The sequence below is a fragment of the Oncorhynchus keta genome, chromosome 13 (genome assembly GCF_023373465.1).
Source record: "Oncorhynchus keta strain PuntledgeMale-10-30-2019 chromosome 13, Oket_V2, whole genome shotgun sequence".
NCBI classification, from domain to species: Eukaryota; Metazoa; Chordata; class Actinopteri; order Salmoniformes; family Salmonidae; genus Oncorhynchus; species Oncorhynchus keta.
Window position 1 is genome coordinate 50,500,585 of NC_068433.1, and position 23,095 is coordinate 50,523,679.

A 23,095-nucleotide genomic window follows, 5' to 3' on the forward strand; every position below is an offset into this window, starting at 1 on the left:
CGATGGATGGCAAATTCTGCTTCGTCTTGTCAATAAATTAAGTTGTCTGACTTTGGAAATAGTAATAGCTACCTGGTCTGAAAAAAAGGGTTTGTTGAAAACGATCTAATGCAGTTAACATTTCCCATTTGTGATTTATTCAACACAGATGCAAATGCAGTTGCATACATTTTTATAAAACTTTGATGGCATTCCATAGAATTCTGACATTTGAAGTAAAGGTGATGATCAGACAAGCTCATGCAGTGCCTTCGGAAGGTTTTCAGACCCCTTGACTCTCTCCACATTTTGTTACGTTATAGCCTTATTCTAAAATTGATTTACTTTTTTTCCCTCAGTCTACACACAATACCCCATAATGACAAAGCAACAACAGGTTGAAATTTTTACTAATTTATTAAAAATAAATTTGCCCCAGTCTGAGGTCCTGAGCACTCTGGAGCAGGTTGTCATCAAGGATCTCTCAGTACTTTGCTCTGTTCAGCTTTCCCTCGATCCTGACTAGTCTCCCAGTCCCTGCTGCTGAAAAACACCCCCACACCATGATGCTGGCACCAGACTTGGCGCTTGGCATTCAGGCCAAAGAGTTCTGTCTTGGTTTCATCAGACCAGAGAATCTTGTTTCTCATGGTCTGAGAGTCTTTAGAAGCCTTTTGGCAAACTCTAAGCGGGCGGTCATGTGCCTTTTACAGAGGAGTGGCTTCCGTTTGACCACTACCATAAATGCCTGATTGGTGGAGTGCTGCAGAGATCGTTGTCCTTTTGGAAGGTTCTCCCATCTCCACAGAGGAACTATAAGCTCTGTCAGAGTGACCATCAGGTTCTTGGTCACCTCCCTGACCAAGGCCCTTCTCTCCCGATTACTCAGTTTTCCTAGAGCTGGCCGCCCAGCCAGAGTCTTGGTGATTCCTAACTTCTTCGGTTTAAGAATGATGGAGCCCATTTTGGTTTTGGGGACCTTCAATGCTGCAGAAATGTTTTGGTATCCTTCCTCAGATCTGTGCCTCGACACAATCCTGTCTCGTTGCTCTACGGACAATTCCTTGACCTCATGGCTTGGTTTTTGATCTGAGATGGACTGTCAACTGTCAGACCTTATATAGACAGGTGTGTGCCTTTCCAAATCATGTCCAATCAATTTAATTTACCACAGGTGGACTCCAAGTTGTAGAAACATCAAGGATGATCAATGGGAACAGGATGCACCTGAGCTCAATTTCGAGTCTCATAGCAAATGGGCTGTTTAAAAAAAAATACTGTTTTCGCTTTGTCATTATGGGGTATTGTGTGTAGATTAATGAAGGGGAAAAAATAATTTAATACATTTTTGAAGGCTGTAACGTAACAAAATGTGGAAAAAGTCAAGTGGTCTGAATATTTTCTATTTTCTTCATTTTAGAAAATAAAGGTTTAGATAAGAGAAAATTGAGTAATCTGTTTGAGGAGAAAGTCTACTCTTTTGCTTTAGGAGTATGTGCTCACCAGGCATCATTGAGGTTATAATCAGAGAGTATAGGTTGGAGGGCCTAGGTTACATGTGGAATGTAGTTGGTCTTTATTAGATTTGTCCCACATGTTCAAAATGGCATTCATGTCTGTCCCAATAACTAGTTGGATTTCAATTAATTCTAACAATAGGCTGTTCAGAGAATCCAAAAACTTGGGCTCAAACGAATTTGGAGCATACACATCAATAAAGGCCATTTTCTGTCCATTATGGATACGTTTAAGGAAAGTGATTCTGCCTTCTTGGTCTTCACCTTAACCAAGATGATGATTATTTCTTGGAGCATTGCTATATCAATATGGTTTATTGCTAGGATATCAAGACAGCTAGAACATTTGACAAGTTGAGTAGGTATCCACTTTAGAAGTGAGCAATGACGGGATTAATTTACTGGTTTTAATTGCAAGTCGAGGGCAGCCGTAATTTCCCCACAAACAATCTCTTGCATAGTAGCAGCCAACTCTTTCTGTTCCCACCTGCTAGTTGTTTCTCCACCTTAACATGGTGTTAATATGTTGACAATTATTTTAAAATATACTCCGTGGCCAGTTTATTATGTACATCCATCTAGTACTGGGTCGGACCCCCCTTTGCCTCCAGAGCAGCCTGAATTCTTCGGGGCATGGAAACCTTGCTCAATTGCTATCAAGGGACCTTATGTGTGCCAGGAAAATAGTCCCAACGAATTGTGGGTTCTGAGATGCCGTTCTTCACACCACTGTTGTACTGTGCCGTTATTCGCCTGTTTGTGGCCTGCATGTTTGCACGATTCTTGCCATTCTCCTTCGACCCCTCATCAACAAGCTGTTTTTGCCCACAGGACCTGCCACTGACTGGATGTTTTTTGTTTGTCACACCATTCTCTGTAAACCCTATACCAGATCAAATATCTGTTTGGGATTCTTGCAGTTAATTTGCAGTCTACAAATTTGTCATTTTGTTCCGGTTCCCTGACCAGCCGCTCAAGAAAGAAAATCAGCCCACGGTTGAATCTAGTTGATGATCCCTGCCATATACACTGTCGTGCATGAAAAGCCCAGAAGGCCATCCGTTTCTGAGATACTGGAACCGGCGCTCCTGGCACTGACGGTCATACCATGCTCAAAGTTGCTTTGGTCACTTGTTTTGCCTATTCTAATGTTCAATCGAACAGTAACTGAATTCCTCGATACCGGTCTGCCTGCTTTATATAGCAAGCCACGGCCACTTGACTCACTGTTTGTAGCAGCAAACCAATTTCGTGAACGGGGTGGTGTACCTAATAAACTGTCCAAGTGTAAGTGTTAACGTGAAGATATTTTGCTAAAGCAATTCACGAGAAAGCCACAAGTTTCAATGCATGCCACCTTTTATGACAAATGTAAAAACCACATTTATATTTAAGGAAAAAAGGAGGAAGATGGAGGAGACCGAAGACGGAGAGGACATCAGAAGCCAAAGGCCTTATTCGGAAATGTATGTGCTTATTCTCCTCATATAAATCATCTTTCCTTCATTTGTTGGCATTTTATTGGCATTTTATTCAGATGTAACAAGATAAATTGTGTTCCCCAGGCAGCGATGATGACCCCTCTGTGTTGAGCAAGAAGAAGGTTAGTAATTTCAGACCCCTTTGTAGAGGCATCTATTTCATAACAAATAATATGTACGGTTCATGCAAGATTTTATGGGTTTAGAGTCCAACTGTGAAAGATATGTAATGCATGCGATGCAACTAAGAAACAAAAGTTTGTTTTAGCATGCTAGATTCGCATTAGATTCACACTACATACGCACACACACGCATACCGACACAATACAAACACAAATACATTCGTGCATTCGTAAAGTATTTACTTAGACCCCTTGACATTTTCCACATTTTGTTACATTCCAGCCTTATTCTAAAATTGTTTAAATAAATTGTTTTCCTTAATCTACACACAATACCCCATAATGACAAAGCGAAAACAGGTTTAGACATTTTTGCAAAAACAGGTTTAGACATTTTTGCATTGATTAGAGTCCAACTGTGATAAATTCAATTGATTGGACATGATTTGGAAAGGCACACACCTGTCTAGATAAGGTCCCACAGGTGATAGTGCATTTCGGAGAAAAACCAAGCCATGAGGTCGAAGGAATTGTCCGTAGAGCTCTGAGACAGGATTGTGTCGGGGCACAGATCTGAGGAAGGGTATCAACACATTTCTACAGCATTGAAGGTTCCCAAGAACACAGTGGCCTCCATCATTCTTAACCTCTCTGGTACAAGTGGGACGCTAGCGTCCCACCTCGACAACAGCCAGTGAAATTGCAGGGCACCAAATTCAAAACAACAGAAATCCCATAATTAAAAGTCCTCAAACATACAAGTATTTTACACCATTTTAAAGATAAACTTCTTGTAAATCCAGCCACAGTGTCCGATTTAAAATAGGTTTCACGGCGAAAGCACAGCAAACGTTTATGTTAGGTCAGCACCGAGTCACAGACAACCATACAGCCATTTTCCAGCCAAGGAGAGGGCTCACAAAGTCAGAAATAGCGATTAAATTAATCACTAACCTTTGATCTTCATCAGATGGCACTCACAGGACTTCATGTTACACAATAAATGTGTGTTTTGTTCGATAAAGTAAATAACAGAAATACTCATAAACATTGATAAAAGATACAAGTGTTAAACATAAAAATAAAGAAACTTCTCCTTAATGCAACCGCTGTGTCAGATTTCAAAAAGGCTTTACAGCGAAAGCACACTTTGTGATTATGTTAAGTCAGCTCCTAGCCACAGAAACCCATACAGCCATTTTCCAACCAAGGAGAGTGTCACAAAAGTCAGAAATAGCATTAAAATGAATCACTTACCTTTGATGATCTTCATCTGGTGGCACTCCCACCAGATGTTTTCGATAGTTAAACTTTATGTCCAAATACCTCCGTTTTGTTGGTGCGTTTAGTTCAGAAATCCAAAGGCACAATATGCGCTCTCAAAACCAAGACAAAAAGTCAAAAGGGTACTATAAAAGATAGTAGAAACATGTCAAACGATGTTTAAAATCAATCCTCAGGTTGTTTTTGTCATAAATAATCAATCCTATTTCAACCGGACAAAAGCTTTGTCAATGGAAAAGGTAAACAAGAAATGCACGCTCCCGATCACGTGCTTGGTTCATGGATGGAAATTTCCACTGTCCTCTCATTGAAAGTGGTGTATCTCCCTCATTTTTCAGAGTAAGCCTGAAACAATGCCTAAAGAAAGACTGGTCACATGTTTAGGATGCCATAGAGATCGTGAACTGGGTCCTAAGTCTTTGTATGGTGGATAGGCTTTCAATGGAAAACCAGCCTTTCAAAATAATAGTACTTCCTGGTTCCTCGCAAGGCTGCAGGCCCAGACGGCATCCCCAGCCACGCCCTCAGAGCATGCGCAGACCAGCTGGCCGGTGTGTTTACGGACATATTCAATCAATCCCTATACCAGTCTGCTGTTCCCACATGCTTCAAGAGGGCCACCATTGTTCCTGTTCCCAAGAAAGCTAAGGTAACTGAGCTAAACGACTACCGCCCCGTAGCACTCACTTCCGTCATCATGAAGTGCTTTGAGAGACTAGTCAAGGACCATATCACCTCCACCCTACCTACCTGACACCCTAGACCCACTCCAATTTGCTTACCACCCAAATAGGTCCACAGACGATGCAATCTCAACCACACTGCACACTGCCCTAACCCATCTGGACAAGAGGAATACCTGTGTGAGAATGCTGTTCATCGACTACAGCTCGGCATTCAACACCATAGTGCCCTCCAAGCTCGTCATCAAGCTCGAGACCCTGGGTCTCGACCCCGCCCTGTGCAACTGGGTACTGGACTTCCTGACGGGCCGCCCCCAAGTGGTGAGGGTAGGCAACAACATCTCCTCACCGCTGATCCTCAACACTGGGGCCCCACAAGGGTGCGTTCTGAGCCCTCTCCTGTACTCCCTGTTCACCCACGACTGCGTGGCCACGCATGCCTCCAACTCAATCATCAAGTTTGCAGGCGACACAACAGTGGTAGGCTTGATTACCAACAACGACGAGACGGCCTACAGGGAGGAGGTGAGGGCCCTCGGAGTGTGGTGTCAGGAAAATAACCTCACACTCAACGTCAACAAAACTACGGAGATGATTGTGGACTTCAGGAAACAGCAGAGGGAACACCCCCCTATCCACATCGATGGAACAGTAGTGGAGAGGGTAGTAAGTTTTAAGATCCTCGGCATACACATCACAGACAAACTGAATTGGTCCACTCACACAGACAGCATCGTGAAGAAGGCGCAGCAGCGCCTCTTCAACCTCAGGAGGCTGAAGAAATTCGGCTTTTCACCAAAAGCACTCACAAACTTCTACAGATGCACAATCGAGAGCATCCTGGCGGGCTGTATCACCGCCTGGTACGGCAACTGCTCCTCCCTCAACCGTAAGGCTCTCCAGAGGGTAGTGAGGTCTGCACAACGCATCACCGGGGGCAAACTACCTGCCCTCCAGGACACCTACACCACCCGATGTTACAGGAAGGCCATAAAGATCATCAAGGACATCAACCACCCGAGCCACTGCCTGTTCACCCCGCTATCATCCAGAAGGCGAGGTCAGTACAGGTGCATCAAAACTGGGACCGAGAGCCTGAAAAACAGCTTCTATCTCAAGGCCATCAGACTGTTAAACAGCCACCACTAACATTGAGTGGCTGCTGCCAACACACTGACACTGACTCAACTCCAGCCACTTTAATAATGGGAATTGATGGGAAATGATGTAAATATATCACTAGCCACTTTAAACAATGCTACCTTATATAATGTTACTTACCCTACATTATTCATCTCATATGCATACGTATATACTGTACTCTATATCATCGACTGCATCCTTATGTAATACATCACTAGTATCACTAGCCACTTTAACTATGCCACTTTGTTTACATACTCATCTCATATGTATATACTGTACTCGATACCATCTACTGTATCTTGCCTATGCTGCTCTGTACCATCACTCTTTCATATATCCTTATGTACATATTCTTTATCCCCTTACACTGTGTATAAGACAGTAGTTTTGGAATTGTTAGTTAGATTACTTGTTGGTTATTACTGCATTGTCGGAACTAGAACCACAAGCATTTCGCTACACTCGCATTAACATCTGCTAACCATGTGTATTTGACAAATAAAATTTGATTTGATTTGGTTGGATTTTCCCCTGGTTTTCGCCTGCCATATCAGTTCTGTTATACTCACAGACATTATTTTAACAGTTTTGGAAACTTTAGAGTGTTTTCTATCCAAATCTACAAATGATATGTATATCCTAGCTTATGGGCCTGAGTACCAGGCAGTTTAATTTGGGCATGCTTTAATGCTGCCCCCTACCCTAGTGAAGTTAATTAGAAGAAGTGTGGAACCATGAAGACTCTTCCTAGAGCTGGCCAAACTGAGCAATCGGGGGAGAAGGGCCTTGGTCAGGGAGGTGACCAAGAACCCGATGGTCACTCTGGCAGAGCTTTATTTGGTATTTTATAAGAATACTCATGAGCTGTTGCAAAAGCATCAGCTACTCTTCCTGGGGTCCACACAAAACATGAAACAATACAGGACATCATTAGACAAGAGCAGCTCAAGGACAGAACTACATACATTTTTTTAAAGGCACACGTAGCCTACAAATCATTGGATACACAGACACTATCTAGGTCAAATAGGGGAGAGGCGTTGTGCCACGAGGTGTTGCTTTATCTGTTTGTTTTTTAACCAGGTTAGGTTTATTTGAGCAATATGAGATGTAAGGAAGTTCCATGCAGTATATAATACTGTACGTTTTCTTGAATTTGTTCTGTATTTGGGGACTATGAAAAGACACCTGGTGGGATAAGTGTGTGTGTCAGAGCTGTGTGTAAGTTGACTAAGCAATCAATGTGGGATTTTCAGCACATTAATGCTTCTTATAAAAAGAAGTGATGCAGTCGGTCTCAACTCTTAGCCAAGCGAGACTGGAATGCATAGTATTTATATCAGCTCTCTGATTACAATTAAGAGCAAAACGTGCCGCTCTGTTCTGGGCCAGCTGTAGCTTAACTAGGTCTTTCCTTGCAGGACTGGACCACACGACTGGACAATAATCAAGATTAGACCAAACAAGAGCCTGCAGAACTTGCTTTTTGGAGTGTGTTGTTAAAAAAGCAGAGCTTCTCTTTATTACGGCTAGACCTCTCCCCATCTTTGCAACCATTGAATCTATATGTTTTGACCATGACAGTTTACAATCTAAGGTAACGCCAAGTAATTTAGTCTCCTCAACTTGTTCAACCACCACACCATTCATTACCAGATTCAGCTGAGGTCTAGCACTTAAGGAATGATTTGTACCAAATACAATGCTCTTAGTTTTAGAGATGTTCATGACCAGTTTATTACTGGCCACCCATTCCAAAACAGACTGCAACTCTAAGGGTTTCAATGACTTCATTAGCTGTTGTGGATGCGTATATGGTTGAATCACCAGCATACATGGACACGCATGCGTTGTTTAATGCCAGTGGCAGGTCATTTGTAAAAATAGAGCTGCCCTGCAGTACACCACACTTTACATGTTTGACATTGGAGATGCTTCCATTAAAGAAAACCCTTTGAGTTCTATTAGATAGATAGCTCTGAATCCACGATCTCCACAGAAGAACTCTGTGGAGATGGGAGACCCTTCCAGAAGGACAGCCATCTCTGCAGCACTCCACCAATCAGGCCTTTATGGTAGAGTGGTCAGACGGAAGCCACTCCTCAGTAATAGGCACGTGACAGCTTGCTTGGAGTTTGCCAAAAGGCACCTAAAGGACTCCGACCATGAGAAACAAGATTGATGAAATCAAGATTGAACTCTGGCCTGAATGTCAAGCGTCACATCTGGAGGAAACCTGGCACCATCCCTACGGTGAAGCATGATGGTGGCAGCATCATGCTGTGGGAATGTATTTCAGCGGCAGGGACTGGGAGACTAGTCAGGATCGAGGAAAAGATTAACGGTACAAAGTACAGAGAGATGAAAACCTCCTCATGACCTCAGACTGGGGCAAAGGTTCACCTTCCAACAGGACAATGACCTTAAGCACACGGCCATGACAACGCAGAAGTGTCTTCGGGACAAGTCTCTCAAAGTCCTTGAGTGGCCCAGGCAGTGCCCGGACATCAACCCGGGGCGGCAAGGTAGCCTAGTGGTTAGAGCGTTGGACTAGTAACCGGAAGGTTGCAAGTTCAAGCCCCCGAGCTGACAAGGTACAAATCTGTCGTTCTGCCCCTGAACAGGCAGTTAACACACTGTTCCTAGGCCGTCATTGAAAATAAGAATTTGTTCTTAACTGACTTGCCTGGTTAAATAAAGGTAAAATAAAAAATAAAATAAAAACCCCATTGAACTTTTCTGGAGAGACCTGAAAATAGCTGTGCAGTGACACTCCCCATCCAACCTAACAGAGCTTGAGAGGATCTGTACAGAAGAATGGGAGAAACTCCCCAAATACAGGTCTGCCAAGCTTGTAGCCTCGTACCCAAGAAGCCTGAAGGCCGTAATCGCTGCCAAAAGTGCTTCAAAAAAGTACTGAGTAGAGGGTCTGAATACTTATGTAAATATGATATTTCGGTTTTATTTGTAATACATTTGCAGAAATGTCTAAACAAAAAAAAACAATTTAATCCATTTTATAATAAGGCTGTAACGTAACAAAATGTGGAGAAAGTCAAGGGGTCTGAATACTTTCCGAATGCACTGTACATACACATGCCTACTCACACACCTCATTTGCTGCTGCTATTATGTTCTTTATTATACTCTTATTGTTATCTATCCTGATGCCTAGTCACTACCCTGCCTCCATGTTCATGTCTACCTCAAATACCTCGTACCTCTGCACATTGATCTGGTACTGGTACTCCCTGTATACATCTCCTTTGTGTATTTTGTATTCCTCTTGTGTTACTACTTTGTTTTAAACTCTGCGTTGTTAGGAAGGCCTAGTAAGCAAGCATTTCACGGTATAATCTACACCAGTTGTATTCGCCGCATTTGACATAACAATTGATTTTAGATTGTTGGTTAGAAATATGTTCAGCAAATCTAGCCTTTCCCATGTTTGAATTTGCTCAGCCAAGAGTTTTCGATAATACTCTGGCATAGAATAAGTAGTATCAACGTGGCCCCATGTCCTCATCGGCCTATTTGTTCCCACTGGGCGCTTGTCTGGTGTTTGCAACAGCCAAGCCTCATTTTGAACGGGGTTCTCTCTTTTCCAGGTGAGAGGACATCTGTGCTCTTGGTCTGCGGCCCAGACAGGCACAGCAATGGGGACTATGACACAGTGCATGTGAGTAGGCCACTTTGTTAACGTTTTGATTTGCAGCTCACCGAGCAGAGACACAGTAACTACTTCTTATGGTACTTCACAATTTGTTGGAAACCCTGTTCTAATCATTGTCCAAACAAAGTTGAAATAGATGGACTCTTTCTGTCTCAAGTTTGTGTTTTTGACTTAAAGACAACCAATGTTTGTATATTGTGTCCTTTGTCTACTCTGCAGTGCAGAACCCCTTTGGGTGCCCGAGGAGGAGCCTGAGGATGACTGTAAACAGTGTAGCCGCAAAACACAGGACTGCCAATTTCTGCCTGTTGCTGTACCCGTTCCTGCCAGTGGCAACTCGAGGTGAGTTGGTCCGCACACAAGTAATGTATGTAGATGGAGTGTGTGTATATATTGTAGGTAGAGGTTGTAGGGTGAGTTTTTCAATAGAAAGGGATTTTGAGTGCATTTTTGACAGTATGATTGAATATTGGTCAGCATAATTTGTAGAGCTCTGATCTGATATTTCCCTCCCAGGCAGTTGTTCCATCCCTCTGAGTGGAGTAGCAGCCCCTTTCCTCTGAGACCCCTCTCACCGTTCTCTACTACTGCTTCACCTCTCGGCTCGGGGCATTTTGGTGAGTCCAGCTTTGAAATGCTTATCAACCATTTAGTGAGTCTGTTCAAATGAACCCCCTCAGGTTTTCCCCCCTCCCAAAACCCGGTATAAATGTTAACTTGAATCACTGAGTTTGAATGAGGTCACGAAAGGTGACTGACTGTAAGCTGCCTGGCTACATGAAGCTACATTGTGGCAGTAAGCTACTTTTTCTGAATAATTTCCATCATGTGTGTGGGTTGTGCAGTACCCTGGCATTAGGAGTTCAGTTTTGTGAAGGCACCAAATCCAAACCTTTAATCGATAGGTTATGCCTAATTTTATGCTACATTGGACCATTTAGATTTCTCACAATACTTCTAATATTCATGATTATGTCTCATAATAAGTCTTTCAGGGAAGAGTTTGCGCAGTCACCTGCCCCAAAGGAGAGGAGAAGAAGGGCACACGTGGATCTGGCTCCAAAGGCCCCTCCAAACAGACAGAGGCCCTGACGACTAGGCGCTCTGGCCGCCACAGCAGGGTTGAGGAACAAGCTCCTACACAAGACCCTGCATCTTCGCAGTCCCACTCTTCAGATTCCGACACTTCCACAAACCCACCCACAAAAGCGGGCAAAAGCACCGCAGCAGCTGGTAAGAAGAAGGGCAAATGGGCAGCTCAGCGAAAGCCCAGCGCCAGGAGGAAGGCCCAAGTGAGAAAAAAGGCCTCCAAAGTCATCCTCAGTAGTCCATCAGGAAGTGAGGAAGAGAAAGCCAAAGAGGAGGAGGAGGAATTTGAGCAGCAGAGGAAAGAGGTAGAGGAAAGGGAGCAGCTCTCAGACACTGCAGTGAGCCCACAGGCTGTGCAGCGCACCTCCAGCCCTACCGAGGAGGAAGGCCGTCCCGAACCTTCTGCGTGTGATGCCCTGAAGGACACTGAGGACCATCCATGCGTGGATGAAGATGATCTTTCTGAGGAAGAGGAACATGGGAAGGAAGAAGAAGAAGAGGAGGATGGTGAGGAAGAGGACCGGAAGTCATCGTCGTCAGATGTAGAGCTGAATACCCCTGGGCTCTCCCCCGACAGCGACCAAGGTGCAGGGGAGAAACACCCGGACCAAATAGAAGACCCAGAGAAAAGCAACTCATCCACCTCTTCCAACTCACCAGAGAGACCATTGGAGAGCCCCCAGTCTGGGCAGTCAGGACAACTTGGGGAGGAAGATGCTGATGCCGTGGAAGCCACTAACGATCCAACAGAAGTGAAATCAGATGATGAAGACTCAGTGAAGGAGGAGAAAGCAGAGGTCTCTCCCTGCCCCACTGCAGAGCCTGAATCTTATACTGGCTCGACTCGTTGTGAATCTCCAGACGGTAATGTGTCCCAGAGAGTTCAAGGCGCCTCAGAAGCAAAAATGTCCGAGGAGGACAGGCATGATCCAAAGGATGTCATAAATGAAAAACCAGCAGCCGGCAGCAAAGAGGACGGTCTGTCTGAGGATGACTCAGAAGCAATACCAATGGACTGTGATTCACCCAGCAGTGAGCGCAGCACCAACCTGGCCTCTGATCCACCAAAAGAGACTGAAAGTACAGCTCACGAGTCCACAAGCCAGGCCACGGAAGACAAGAGGAATGGTAGCAGGCAGGAGCGGGAGAGCTCGGTCAGAGAGGAAAAGGTAGAGGAAAGGAAGAATGGCAGGCAGCGCAAGTCACGCTTCCACTCTGCTGCCACCACTTGGTCTCCCAAGAGAGAGTCGAAGCAGGACTCGTTGAGGAGGTCGCGCTCCAGATCTCAGGAGCGCAACAAGGAGCGCCAGGCCTCGGGCAGCCGTAGCAGGGAACGGGACGCTGAGAGGGACGCCCCCAGGACGGACCGTATCCGTGACCGTAGCCGTGAGAGGAAAAACAGGAAGCGCTCTAAGAGCCGTTCCAGATCTAGTTCCAGGTCCAGAAACAGGTCCTACCGAAGAGGGTCATCCCCGGAGCGCCCAGACTCAGGGGGACAGTCACCACGGAAGAGAGATCGCTGGACTGGAGATGGATGGAGGGCTGGGCCGGGTAGCGATCCCTCTCGAAGGAATTTCCCAGAGAGGCCAGCCAGGGACGCGGGCCGCTCTGAAAACGGCGGCTTTGCAGATGTTTCCCCCAGCAGGGAAAATCCTGACTGGGTTATTGAGAAGGCGCGTGCTGACACAGAGGCCAGGGTGACAAGTGGGCCTCGCTGGGAAGATAAAGGCTGGGGTGGAGATCGTGGACGAGGCACAGGACGAGGCCGGGGCGCCTACGGAACCTCCAACCAACAGGGGGAGCAGACAGAAAACCGCTGGCAGCCCAGAAACACATTCTCAGGGACCTCAAACAATTCAGGGAGCGACGCGTACAGCCGATTCAACGAGAACCGTGGCGGCCGCAGGAAGGAGCCTGAGATGGGCGAATCGATGATGGACCGCTCTGGCTGGTCATCAGCTTCTAGCTGGGCTGTGCGGAGGACACTCCCGGCAGATGTGCAGAACTATTACTCCAGGAGAGATCGAGGGGGAGGTGCAGGCTCTGGCAGCTGGAGCAGGCAGGAGGAGACGTCAACAGCAGGTCAGAACCCTTAGATTGTGTAACATGGCGTGTATGCACTCATTACTGTTACCAGTTTCACTGTGCATATCGAAATGGTATTGCTGATGCCTGTTGCGCAGTTGATGTGGATCCCACTTCTGCTACCAATGTAAATCTTAATAAAAGCCCAGAATGTACATTAGGTAATCTAATATTATTCTTGATATTTGTTTTTGTCTATTCAGACCCAGCTCAGAGTGAGAACAATGCCCAGCCCAATGCGGGTGGAGAAGCTCCACCCGCCCTGAACGTCATGCCTCCCCAAATGAATGTCCTGCATTACCCAATGGGCCCGCGAGGCCCACCTGTCAGCCTGCAACCACCCCCCTTCGGGATGCCTCCTCAGGTCCCCATGCACCACCACTCCTCAGTGCCTCTCCTGCAGGTCCCTGTGACAGCTGCCCAGGGCCTCCCACCACCACCACCACCACCACCTCCCATGCAGCAGGGCAGCATGATGGCCATACAGGCAGATAGCCGCACAACACAGGTAAAGACAGGAGTATTTTTGCATCCTTTGTCAAAATATAATCTTCTGGACCCAAGCAATCTGTTTGAAAATGTTCACTTCTCTCATACTTTGTCCCCATGAATACCTCCATGCCTCTTTCCCAGATGATGAGCAGCATGGCAGGCCATGGCAAAGCCCCCTTCATGCCCACCATGACCAAAGTAGGTGGCGCCAACACAGTCCAGGCCCACAGCATGGCCATGCCATCCTCCACCACCCAGCACAGCAGGGCTGCCCCCCCAGACAGCTCCAAGAAAGAAAAGGTAATGTAACCGCCACGAATAACAACCACAGCACCAGGTATTATTCTCAAGTGGCTTCCTATACTTTCTGTTTTGTATATACTGTGGAGAGCTACTTCGCTCGTGAATGATTTGTGTTTTCATTCTGACCCAGATAATTAATGATCCTTTTATTAGATTAGAACTAGATTTCTTAACTTGATATCTGCTTTGGAAACAACAGATCCATGAGAGAGCTGTCAATGAAGTGAAAGCAGCCATGAAACCCTACTACCAAAACAAGGACATCACCAAGGACGAGTATAAGGAGATTGTACGCAAAGCAGTTGAAAAAGTGAGTGGTTAAAAACTTCCAGTAACATTTTGACATTGGTATTTGAACTTAGCTTTTAGGAGTATTAAAACGACTTAGCTTTTAGGAAATCAAAACGGTCTGTTTATATTTTTTGATTTCCTGAGGGTATTTTATATTTCAGGTCTGCCACAGCAAGAGTGGAGAGGTGAACTCTGGGAAAGTGGCAAACTTGGTGAAGGCCTATGTGGACAAATACAAACACGCTCGCAAGAAATGAACCCTGACATCTGCTGAGGGGGAAACGGTCTCAGCCCATCTGCTTAAGTGCAATTTCTACCAGGTGTAACAGCCTCCCGGCTGACAGACTGGAGCCCGACTTTTGATATCTCTTATTTTACCTTGAAGATTTTTCTATAGATTTCTTATTTTGTTTAGAAATAATCCAATCGGAAACTGTAGTGTGAGAAGACCGTTATTTCAAGTAGATCTTGTGGCTTGGGAACTACTATGAGATAGATGCCCAGAGAAGCTGGAGCAGTAAGGTTAGCACCTGTTCTCTGGTGAGATGGACATGGTGCTATGGGTAGTACAGAGGAGAGCACCCTCTCGTGGAGCCAGCTGGTATGATGAATTTCTCCCTCTCTCCACCGGGGACCTCCTAATGACTTCTTAGTTAAAAAATATTGTAATTGTTTCTCATTTTGTTTTTGTTTTATAAATATTATATTATGATTATTCTGGAGAAAGCCTAGGTAAATGTGCATTGCCTTTATGACTCTAGGTTGCATCACACAGGCAGCCCAATTCTAATCTCTTTCCACTAATTGGTCTTTTGACCAATCAGATCAGCTCTGGAAAAGATCTGATTGGTCAAAAGAGGGTGCGAAAAATATCAGAATTGGTCTGCTTGTGTAAACTCGGCCTTAGTCATCACAGCTCAAAGCTTGAGTGTAATTGTATCAGGGACTTCATTGGTTGAGAGTTGGTGATCAGTTGTCCAATCAGCAGTGAATTTGTAGCGTATGGTATGGGTCTGGCAGATCAGGTGAAAACGGCCATGTCCCTTACTTGTTAAATGTGCTGCGTAAACGTGCGAAATAACTAGAGCAATGAAATAAATGAGCTGCTTCATGTCTGGCTATGTGTGTGTGTTTGTGGTCATACATGGAAAAGTTATTGACCCCATCCATCAATTTTAACATCAGAATTTCTATTTTTTAAAGGTCCAATGCAGCTGTTTTCTCTATCAAATCATTTCTGGGTAACAGTTACTGTTACTGTGGTTGTTTTCAATAAAAATTGTAAGAAAATGTATGTAAATACCTTGGCAAAGAGCAATTTCTCAATCAAGAATTTAACTAGGACTGTCTGTGAGAGGTTTGTGTGGGGAGGGGAAAACTGAAAGGCCATCCCACCAAAACAGACTGAAATTTCAGGTGCTTTTCACACAGCTCTTAACACTAAAAGTGCATAGTCGGAGTCGCTATCACTGTGAAAGAAAATATTTGTATTGTATGAGCCTTTTATCATCACATAAAATAAACATATGTATTGTATAGAGCAGAGGGAACAGTCACTAAGGTGAAGTGCTGTTCCATTCAACTCTGGCCATTGATGTGGGCCTGCCCTCCTCTGAACAGCACCCAATGGCTATTTCATATGGAAATGGAGAGGAGTAGCAGGCGCAGTGGCCATGTGTGTGTTTGTTGTTCTACTCCATTCCATTTGAATAAAAAATGGAATATATATATATATATATATATATATACACCCAAACAAACCAACGCACACACAAACAAACCACACAAATTGAAAATTGCAAAATATATATATATATATATATTTTTTTTTTGCAAAAATATATATATTTATATTTCATAAAACGGCATTAGCACTTACCCGTCCAGAAGTACGTCCTGTCCTTGCAGAAACATCTCCTCAGCTCCTGTTTGAATCATAACACTCAAAGATTCCTCAAACAAAAAATCTGTCTCACTTTCACTTTTTCACTTTAGACTTTGACTTTGCTTTTCCTGATTTATTCGCCATGATGTCTTCAATGAAATCATTGAAAATGCAACTTTCCAAAATAGTGCTGCGTGTAACAGCAACTCCTCTGATAGTCGAGGTGAGAATGGAGTTCGTTACGCATGCATTTACAAACAAGGAATGGTGGTCCAAACCAAAACCATCACATACTGGCGTTTACCTCAGCTCATTGGCTATCTACCCAGCTAGATTTCAAGAAGGTCAGTGGTCATTGGGCAGAAATACAGTCAATCAACGAAGCTTCGCTAAAATTATTGGTGCGCAAGGTGGTCGTTGCTCGTTGTCTTCAGATCAGTTCACTTCGGTCAATACTCCCCGCAAAAAAAACAATGATGTTAGGCTGTGTTGCAAACATCCAGAGGAATGCACTGAAACCAACCATGACTAGATAAACGATTGTTTACCTTTGTAATTACGTCGAATGCTCTGTAAAAAAATTGATAGAAATGGAATTCACGGCACAAACGGTTACAAAATGTTTCGATTTAGGCTATAAAAATGGCACTTCATTTGATCACTGGGACCCTCAGGAAGAGAAAAAAGAGCAAGATATCAGAATGTAAGTCATAATTTTACCTTCAGATGTGAATGTGTAAAAACTGTCATGGAGGAAAATGTTTTTGTTGTTGATTGCTCTTCTCAAACAAAAGCACAGTATTTGTTCTCTGTAATAGCTATTTTAAATCGGAAAACATAGTTTGATTACCAAGATCCTAATCTTTTGAAGGATGTAAAACACTCGCATTTTCAAGAATGTTTAATGTTATGATGTTGTAACACGACGTCTGAAATTTTCCCTGTACGGGGATCTCAGCCATAAGAGGTTTTAACCTGAAAATGTGCTTCACTAGTTTCACCAGCAGGGCAAGCTTGTCAAAACCATCATCAGTTTTTTTTTAAATCAACCCACCATTTCATAGAAAAGATATGAACAGTTAACATGACAATCAACAGAACATTGGCAATCAGGGCCTTTTCCAGTTATAAGCGACATAAACGGTTGCTTAGGCCGGGGTCTCAATCTAGTAAAAATGGTAGAATACGCCAGGTGCAATTTCGAAATTTGGTTGTGCATCTGCTGTTTTTCTCTTATGACACGCACCAGGTTTCCATCCAACCTTTTTATGCGAGTAAAGTACATGTCGGATAAAAGATGTCATGACAGGCTAGATGGAAACAATTTTTCGGTAAAAGCTCCAAATGTCGGCAAAAAATACACTGGACAAAGTGGGATTTTTTTGTGTTGGGAAAATTAATTATGCGAAAATGTCTGTGGAAACGCTTTTTTTTGCGCAAATATTGATATGCTTAATAAACATATCGAAGTAAACTTGGAGTCACGCGATGACATGTATGATGGTCCTCCCGTTAGGACTCGTCGGGAAAGAAATCAGGTTACAGATTTGAATAAATTATGATTAACGTAACAAGGTGATGACTGATACTCCTTTCCAGTAAATATCGAGGGATTTATTCTTGTGACAAGATGATCGATTTTTGGCTTCCGTTTGACAAAAATAATCTTGCTCTTTTGTCCATCATAATAACAATCTCATCATGTAGGCTATGTGGATGATTCTACGGAAATGGTGGATTTTGAAGAGCAAATTTTTATTTGTAAATAAAACTTTGTCAGATAATAGTTAACCCATTGTAAATCAACATGCATGCCTGTTTAATTACATTTCATATCTGTAATACATAACATAAAAAAATGCTAGTGCTGCCTTGTCCTCTCTGGTGCTCCCTATATTTTAGATCACAATTCAGGCTTTCCTGAATGTAATTTCACATTTTAATTTGCATAGATAATCAAAGACAAAAGGTTAATGCAAATATTAATACATTGTAATAGATTTGTAATAATTAACTTTAAACCTGTATGTAGAAAGTTCTATTGTGTGACAGTTTTATATTTCTACCACGTGTTTTGTGTTGTAACATCAGAAATAATTGAAGTTGGGTCATCAAAATTGGATTATCAGATCCTTAAAATGCTTACGAATGAATGCAGCAGCAGTTGGGTAGATAAAGATTAACATATTCTATGAAAATGGGCAACTCTGATGCCAGAACACAAGTATCCATGCAGTAACACCAGTGACACGATGCGAAACCATTGACATTAACATATAAATTATATCATACAAATTTTATCAATTTAGTCATTTAAAAAAATATATAAATCATGTTAGAATGTGTTGATTTTATATGAACAATAAAATAAATGTTATTGGTCAAAGATTAAGACCAAAAGATTAAGCCTATTGCCTCAAATGTATTCCCTAACACATTGTCGTACAAACATAAAATATGTATATTAGAACTGTAGAAACACAACATTGAATGTAAACTAAGACTAACTTTTCCCAAAAGCATGGATATAGACATATTGTACCCAGTAAAACATGTTCATGGAACAGGCCTATTTCCTGTACTAACTTTTCCTGTACTAATTATTTCCCATACTAACTTCACTTTTACTTGAGATTTGTTTGTCTTTAGAAAAGTTTGTCCATATGTTTGTCTTTGTTATGCTATTGTATCACATCCATCTGTTAGCATCTCCCAGCCAGTCTCCCTTGCTTTCTAACCACTGACGCCTTCTTCTCTGGGAGCCAGTTCACATCTTCCACTTTCACACATTCAGGTGCTCCTCCAAGTACTTCCAGATACTGTGGCCAATCTGCGCTGATCTTTTGTTCACTGGCAGTGGCTTTGGCATCAGACACACAATGTGGTCATCCCCATACCAGTTGTTATCATCTCTTGGGCTTGACCAGAAGAACTTGTTGACTTCATTCCATGTGCATGCACTTCACTTTGACATTATGTTCTTTGACCTCCAGTATAACCCCAGGGTATGGTGGTTCACGTGGTTCACAATGCACCCCTGTCTGGAGAGTGACACTGTCGGGAGAGTGATTTCTTGGAGTCCATGACATGGGCAATCCCACATGCTTTGCGCTGCATGGCAGAGACGACTTATGTCTCTGTATTTTAGGATGCCAGGCGTGATTGATTACTCAGAACCTGGTGCATTCGTATGGTTCCTTTTATGGTTTCTCCATAAATCGTCTGTGCCTTACTTTCCACTTCTTCCTCACTAACATAATATAACTCTATTTGAGTGCCAGAGTCCCTTACCTCCTCATCGAAAGACATTGCATCCTTTGTCTTTCACATGGTGGACCGAGGTCAGTTGTCCACTTTAGTGAGCCCCCCACTCCACCTCTTCATTGGATTTCTGTCTAGCCGGTGGAGTATTCACATTCTTGGCTTGTGGCTTTGAATTGTTACAAACTGTGCTATCTGCAATCTCCTCCAGGTTGCTGGACTGTGAAAGACCAAGTTTGTGCATTTTATCCATTGTAAACTGCAAGTTCTCAGGAGTCTTGCACTGGCAAGTTTCTCAGTCTCTCTCCTGCGGTGTCACCACCCAAAAGGGGGTTTACCTGCAAAAGAAGTGCTCTCTCTCTCCTGCTCTCAACATCTCTCTGTGTTTTTCTGACTGACCCGACATTGCTTTCGCTACTGTCCTGTTCCTCTTTCTGTGAGATCATTCACTCTCTTTCTTTTTTGACTCTCTCAATCCTTTAAATAATTTGTTTTTGTAATGCCGGCTGCTCTGCGGTCTGGGCAGCATCCCTGCGCTCTCTGTAGAGTCTTTGCTTTTCCACAGCACTTTTTAATTTGCGGTATCTATTAAAAGGAAAGCCATACAAATCACAAAATTGAAACAGTATAAAACCTTATGTTGATATAAAAAGTTATCAGTGTGATTGATTTTCACTGGTGTTAATGTCAAGTCACTGGTAACACCAGGGATGTAACACCAGGGATGTAACACCAGTGACAAATCTGCTGACAAGATGGCATATCTAAAATGGGGGCCACAGTAGCTCAAACCACACTTCTTAAATTGTAAATAAATCACTTAATAATATGATTGGATCAATTATATCAATCATATTTCCTTTCCCCATACTATAAACTATAATACCAGTGAAGGTTATTTTCTTTTAATTGGATTTAACATCTTTGCATCATCAAATTGCTAATATGAAGAGAGAGTGCAGACTCACCATGTGCTCTTAAAACAGCCCGGCCTCTCATGACCCAGGAAAAAGTTGGCAAGGATGTGTCATTTTTTCAAAGTGGTGTTTTTTTATTAAGGGTAACACCAGTGACATGAAATTGAGGGACAACTATTTCCTGTAAATTATTTATAATATTTAGTTCATATTTTAAGTAATTCCCTTAACAGCTCGAATACTTTAATTTGTATTATGACATTTAAAATATGTCACTAAACCATGACTCCTGGCTCTAAGTTGTTTTCATGGTGCTGAGCGTGTTCTACGATAATATGATACATATAATTTTCAATATTACTGTCTTACATATATTTACTAACAATTGAAACAAAAACATATATTTTGTGTCATTATCAGATTTTCCCTGGTGCACAACGTGCCAAAACCAGAGTTTTTTGTTGTGAGAAAACAGTAGAGTTGAAAATGTGATGGAAACCCATTTAACTCGTATTTTTTATTTGGTACATGGGAATTTAACCACAAAAGGTTTTTTTATGTGCAATACATCATCACGCGGAAACCCAGCTACCGACAGTCACTCAATTAGCCATGTCATAAAAAAAAACGTTTTATTGGTAGTTAGCCAGCTATCTAAACTTGTAGTAATCATGGCTGAATACCTACCTCCAGGAGGCACCCATTGATTTTGTTAGTCATTCTCACTCAGATATCTTATTAACATGGCATAAGTCATTACTAAATGTGTAGAATTGCCGAAAATGTGCTTTAAAACTGCCAAAATATCTCTCCACCCTATGGAAAAATTGGTAGAATTGCAGGAAATTAGCTGGAAAACGGAATTTATTTTATATACGCCCCATGGCAAAATGTGTAGATTTATATTTTTCTCTCCACCCACACAGGGGGGCCACTAAAATGTTTTGCTGCGAGGTGGGGAGGCCGCTCAACCAAATCTGGTTTAGGGCTCCCAAAATACTGTGTCTGGAACGCATTGGCAGGGACAACCCACAGGGCGGTTGGGGGGTTGGGTTTGATCGTATGGGCTTGTGGTTGACCCCACTTGACTGTCACAGTGATTTAGTTTCATTTACAGAAATCACTTCAAATAGATAGGTTTCCATCCAATTGGCGACAGATTTTCATGGGAATATTTTTAAAAATACGCATAAATAAAATATGCGATTTTCGCACCGGTGGTGTTTCCACCAAACGGATTCATTGCTGATAAAAAATCAGTGCGTGTTGACATAGTGCACACAATTTAATTATTTTTTGCTTAGGTTTTCATGTACCGAATAAAAATGTACTGTTCAATGTGTTTCTATCCATTTTCATCTATACCAATAGTTTTTACACAAAAGTGTTGCGTTAAATAGCAAATGTACCTAGTCTGGTGTTGGTGTGAAATGGCTAGCTAGTTTGGGGTGTGCGCGGTAATAGCGTTTCAATCGGTGTTGGTCCTCGGATTTTGTGGAGCGATGGGTAACGATGCTTCGAGGGTGGCTATTGTCGAGCCCAGGTAGGGGCAATACTATTTCATTGGCACATGCCCTTTCGCTAAACAGCTCGCAGATACTGTGCGGGTAGGTTAGTCTACAATACATAGATAAACGCGATACTTTTTTAGTTGTCAAACGGCAGTTCATCATGTCACCAGAATAAGAACCTCGATATTTATTGGAATGGAGCCTCAAACTCATACCGGTCCGTGCACTTTCACCACCCTGTAAAGTTCATCATAATTTATTTCATAGCGGGATGACTACTCATGTCATCGCGTGACTCCCTGTTGATTTCAATATATGTATTTTATTATAGATACCCATTCGCTGCTGCAGCAATATTAAGGGAATTTATATATACACACATTAATACACACACACACACACACTACTACAATACATCTACAATACAAAATCAATACGTAATGTGTGTAGAGTACTTGTGTTAGCGTGTGTGTGTATATGCTTGTGTCTGTGCCTGTGTGTGTGTGGCTCTTCACAGTCCGCGCTGTTCCATAAAGTGTAGTTTAATCAGATTTTTGTAAAATCAGAATATACTGCTTGCATGAGTTACTTGATGTGGAATAGAGTTCCATATAGTTACTCATGGCTCTTTGTAGCACTGTGCGTTTCTCATAGTCTGTTCTTGCCTTGGGGACTGTGAAGAAGCTTCTGGTGGCATTCAACATGTCAATACTTCTCACAAATACAAGCGATGAAGTCAATCTCTCCTCTATTTTGAGCCAGGAGAGATTGACATGCATATTACTAATGATAGCTCTCCATGTACATTTAAGGGCCAGCCATGCCACTCTGTTCTGGGCCAATTGTAATTTGTCTATAGCCCTCTTGTGGCACTTGACCATATGACTGGACAGTAGTCCAGGTATGACCAAACAAGGGCCTGTAGGACTTGTTTTGTTGATAGTGGGGTCAAGAAAGCAGAGCAGCGCTTTAATACGGACAGACCTCTTCCCATTTTAGCTACTGTTGCATCAATATGTTTTGACCATGACAGTTTACCCTCCTGGGTTACACCAAGCAGTTTAGTCTCCTTAACTTACTATATTTCAACATTATTCATTACAAGATTTAGTTGAGGTTTATAGTTCAGTGAATGATTGTTATTACATCAATATTTGCGCGTGAAGTCGTTTCCACTGCCTTTTCTCGCATAATTGAATTTAAAGACGTCGAACAAACAAATTATCTCTCTCAACATTTATACAATTGCATCGAAACTTCCTGTTTCCATCACAGCTGTCGTGTTTTTTTTTTCATAGGGTGGATGGAAACGTGGTTAATGAGGTCATTTGCATGAGTTGTGCTTTTATTTATTTCAGCAAGGCAGAGTAAAGAT

General features: G+C 42.7%; 1 protein-coding gene across 1 annotated transcript in view; it reads left to right on the plus strand.

The window, feature by feature from the left end:
• scaf11 (SR-related CTD-associated factor 11) overlaps positions 1 to 15,257 on the plus strand; it is a 35,333-nt gene extending 20,076 nt beyond the window's left edge. The window contains exons 6-15 of the mRNA XM_035784558.2: positions 2,892 to 2,962; positions 3,062 to 3,099; positions 9,822 to 9,892; positions 10,106 to 10,228; positions 10,403 to 10,503; positions 10,874 to 13,057; positions 13,264 to 13,568; positions 13,694 to 13,852; positions 14,055 to 14,165; positions 14,308 to 15,257. Of these exons, the coding sequence (XP_035640451.1) occupies positions 2,892 to 2,962; positions 3,062 to 3,099; positions 9,822 to 9,892; positions 10,106 to 10,228; positions 10,403 to 10,503; positions 10,874 to 13,057; positions 13,264 to 13,568; positions 13,694 to 13,852; positions 14,055 to 14,165; positions 14,308 to 14,403 (3,259 nt within the window). The 3' untranslated portion in view covers positions 14,404 to 15,257. The remainder of the gene's footprint in view (positions 1 to 2,891; positions 2,963 to 3,061; positions 3,100 to 9,821; positions 9,893 to 10,105; positions 10,229 to 10,402; positions 10,504 to 10,873; positions 13,058 to 13,263; positions 13,569 to 13,693; positions 13,853 to 14,054; positions 14,166 to 14,307) is intronic.
• Positions 15,258 to 23,095: the final 7,838 nt, after the last annotated feature.